This window comes from Cannabis sativa, chromosome 2, assembly GCF_029168945.1.
Source record: "Cannabis sativa cultivar Pink pepper isolate KNU-18-1 chromosome 2, ASM2916894v1, whole genome shotgun sequence".
Taxonomy (NCBI): domain Eukaryota; kingdom Viridiplantae; phylum Streptophyta; class Magnoliopsida; order Rosales; family Cannabaceae; genus Cannabis; species Cannabis sativa.
In genome coordinates this window covers 59,304,487-59,308,883 of record NC_083602.1, presented here as the reverse complement: position 1 = coordinate 59,308,883, position 4,397 = coordinate 59,304,487, and the positions used below count along the sequence as shown (strand labels likewise).

The 4,397-nt window shown below is 27.3% G+C and overlaps 1 protein-coding gene across 1 annotated transcript; it reads right to left on the bottom strand.

The window, feature by feature from the left end:
• Positions 1-211: 211 nt before the first annotated feature.
• Positions 212-2,247, bottom strand: LOC115718661 (nicotianamine synthase-like). Its single transcript, XM_030647485.2, has one exon. It carries the CDS (start codon positions 1,839-1,841, stop codon positions 804-806), a length of 1,038 nt encoding a protein of 345 aa, XP_030503345.2. The 5' UTR covers positions 1,842-2,247; the 3' UTR covers positions 212-803.
• Positions 2,248-4,397: the final 2,150 nt, after the last annotated feature.

The following is a 4,397-nucleotide window of genomic DNA, read 5'->3' as shown; positions in this document are numbered from 1 at the left end:
CAAGTGTCCCTTAGACAATTCTTTTATAATAAACTGGTACTAAGAATTATAGTGGCATAAGTTGGACGGCTGAAAGTAAAAAATAATACAAATAGTAAAAGTAAAACCTTCAGTTCCCTCCTCCCAAATAAAAAAAAAAAAGTAAAATTTTGTCTGCTACACGTATATGTACAAGTTTTCACCAATCCTCTTTTTACTATATATAACTAAAATTAACCGGGGTATGTATCATTACGTGAAATTAATTAACTCTGATGAGAGAGAGAGAAAGAGAGATATAGTCTTGCATTCACTATCTTTTAAATTGTTAATAGACGCCACAATCAAATTTTTGAAAGAGTATTTCACTTTATTAATATTTAGAAATTTTACACAAAATTAAACTTGAAAGAACTAGTACAAAAAAGAAAGAAAATATTAATTAAAGAAAGCATAACACACGTTGCCCATGAAATGAGCAAATTATTAAAAAAAAAGTACATGTACAGACACATATACATATATAGACACAAGATATACTGAACCCCTTTTTTTAAATTACATGTCACCATATTTTGATGTATATACAAAATAGGACAACACATAATTATTAGTTATATATTGTACGACGTATACCAAGTAAATATGTATGTTTGATATGCATGATCCCAACACATATGTATATATAAGAGAGGAACACAGTAATTTTATGTAAAATAATAACAGAAAAAACAAACGATAATTGATGATATGAAACCTTACGCTGATTGAGAAACATTAATTGATCATCATCATCATCATGATGAGTACGTAGTAGAAGTAATTCACGAACGTTTGTCCTCAAACATGTTGCCATGAATATTGAGAGGATTGAAAGCTTCAATCTCATGAGAGCAGTTATTGGGATGTACTATCATCATGCGACAATTACAATTGAATGGGGCAATCAATGAGGAGGAGGAGGAGTTGACACTTGGCATTTGCAACACCTTTGGATTATGAGAATAGTGCTTTCGTGCTATAACAACAGAGTTAATAATTTCATCAGTGGGATGAAACACAGAAAGAACCTCAAAGCCTTGTAGATCACAATCTGTATCAATAACTGGGTACAAGAAAACTCTAGCCCCATGAGCACTCCTAAGCATAAGAAGTGAGCCTGGAGCCATATACTTGCCCAAATGCTCAATCACTTTAACTTTGTCCTTCTTGTCCAAACCAACAAGAGCAGCCAAGAAAACGACATCGTATTGGCTCAGCTCACTAGTAACATCCATGACATCAGTGCTTTTGAACACCATCCGTGTGGACAGATCATCATCGTTAACCATTAAGGCACTCGCCTTGGAATTGGCTGAAACATCGATGTCGTAGTTATGGAATGTGGTTTTTGTGAGGTGATTTGAGGCCAGTACAATGGACGTGAGAGGCAGGGGACCAGAACCCACGAAAGCAATTTTTTTAGGTTGTTTGTTGTTTAAATGTTGGCTTAGAATTTGGTACTCGAGATGACCAAGCTTTAGGTAATTGTTATAGTAAGGGAAGACTTTGAGATTGTTTAGTGGGTTTTTGTATGAGGCTAAGATGGTTGAGAAATGAGACTCCAAAAGTCCCTCTGCCTCACCACAAAGCCTAATAAGGTTAGACCTTATGTTTTGAACCCTCTTGGGGAGGTGGTCAATGTCAAATTTTGGGCAAGATGGTATACATGTGTGGACTAATTCAGTGAAGAGAGTATCGACATCTTTTGAAGGCTTTAGACTCTCGAGGTTTGAGATTTGTGAGTACAAATCACATATTTTAGTTACTAAATTATTAATAATAACATTTTCTTCTTCATGATTCTTCTGCTGGAGAGACATGTCGACACTATGAGATTATTTGGGAAAAATAAAATAAAAAGAAAATTAGATAATGGAGATCAAAGAGAGAGATAGAGAGTTAGTATTGTTTGGGTTGCCTCTATGCCCTTCCAAGGGGTTGATATTTATATATGGACACTGTGGGTACCTTTCCTAGCCCTAAGTGCTTGGCCACATCAATCTCCTAATATTGTAATACAACTATTATTGTTAGTTAGATATATGTATATATATTATATCCATATTCATATTTATGGGCTCATAATTATATATACATACCGTGCATTATTTAAAAGAAAATACATATACATATTATTGTAATGCAACTACAATTACATTTATATATACATATACAGATTCTCGTGTTCATGATGTTAGTGCTAATAATATATATACATCTATATATATAATATTCATGTGCTCATGATGTTAATAAAACTTAGTGTATTTTTATTTTAATTAGTGCATGACTGATTCTGATTAAGACCGACTTTTAGTACTAACTTGTATACTTGAAAAACATATAGTACTAGCTAGCCAAGGTGAAGTACTTGAAATGTCGACATACTTGGACTACTCATCATTGGGCAATCATTATGAATCATTTGTATATTTATAATAATTAGGTACATTTAAACCAACAATTGTATTACACACATCGACAATGACATATTTTAGTACTGTTACCTTTTAGATAATTAAGTGGAGCAGGTAATTGAAGTAAAAATATGTTATTTTAAACTAAAGAGACTAGAAAGTTGACTACTATGGCAATAGTTCTTAACATGTTTTTTTTTATTACTATTATTTCTATGATTGGCCTATTTATTTAAAAAATTAGTAAAGATTCTGTGCTTCGCCGCGGATATATAAAATATTTTAAATTATATATAAAAAATAAATTGTATATTTTAATTAATAATAATTCTTTAGTAAAATTATATTAAAATTTGAACTTTACTGTTAAAAAATTTGTGACATAAATACTTAAAATATTAAATTTGTTGCTAATAAATACCAAAATTCAATAATAGTAGCATAAATCCTTATTTATGGTTTAATTTTTATTCTGATGTGTGTGTTAAGTTCTGGGTTCGAATTTTATTGTGTGTGTTTTTAATGTTTGAGTTTTAGTGTTTAATTTACTGGGGTTCTAATATTTGAGTTTATGTTTATGAGATCTGTTTTTATTTATTTATTTGATAGATTTTGAGAACTTGAAATATTTGATGTTGTTTCTATTGATTACTGAAATTGAGAGTTTGATTTTTTATACGGGAATTAAAGTTTGCCTTTTCGTTTCATTGATTGAAAAATATTAGTAGAAAATTTATGGAATGAGAATTTTGAATATATGAAAATAGAATTGAAAAATAGCATTTGAATTGAGAATCAAATTTATTGTTAATCTCCTTACAAAAAGAAAGTTTATTGTTCATCTTTAAAGATAATATGGCTTGAAGAAGATAGAAAAATTGATTTTTATTTTATTTAATATGTATATTATATTTTTTTTCTTTTTTGAATAATATGAAATCATTTTAATTAATTTTTGTTTTTTTTTTAAATTATCTTTTGTAAAAGAATTATTAGTTTGACCAATACTTTATTTACATGTGTCACTTTATTGATCAACTAAATTGAGTGTTAAGTTTAGAAATTTAAGGATATAATTATGAGTGCATATATAAATAATTAAATAATTGTTTAATTTAATATTATTAATTTAGTTTATATTTATTATTGTGTGTTTTTTTAAAAAAATAATTAATATAAGATAGATATTTTTATAGAAAATTTATTAAAATAACAGTAAAATATTAATTTATAAATTTATGCGCTAAGAAAATATTTAAAAATTCAGAGAATTAGAAAGAAAAAAGAAAAATAGCTTTACAGAGGTTTTAGACCGTCACGTCACCGCCTCATACTTCTCCTTTATATATATAGATAAATAGTTGAATAATTATTTAATTTAATATTATTAATTTAGTTTATATTTATTATTGTGTTTTTTTTTTAAAAAAAATAACTAATTTAAGATAAATATTTTTATAGAAAATTTAATAAAATAATAGTAAAATATTAATTTGTAAATTTATTCTCTAATAAAATATTAAAAAATTAAGAGAATTAAGGAGTAAAAAAAATAACTTTGGAGAAGTTTTAGACCGCTAGGTCACCATCTTATACTTCTCCTTTATATATATATATATAAATATGTAGATTAATAAAAAAATTATGCGGTCAAGCAAGCTAGTAACACTACTCACTAACTGGGTTGATTGATGATACTCTAATTAATATAAAAATTTAGAGCATGTTTGGTATTGTTTTCTGTTTTTTATTTTCAAAAAATTGTTTTTAGAAATGAGAACAAAAAATAATTTTTGAAGTTTTTAAAAACAAGTCATGTTTAGTTAGTGTTTTTTAAAAATAATATTGACCAAAAGTGAATTGATTTTTATAACAGAATACAACATTTTGTTATTTTCAAAATTCTTGTTTTTTGTAACTTTGTTTTCTGAAAATTGTTTTAAAAGAATAAGGCCAAAC

Coding starts and splice junctions, on each gene's coding strand:
- LOC115718661 (XM_030647485.2), bottom strand. CDS start 1,841: ATGTCTCTCCAGCAGAAGAATCATGAAGAAGAAAATGTTATTATTAAT.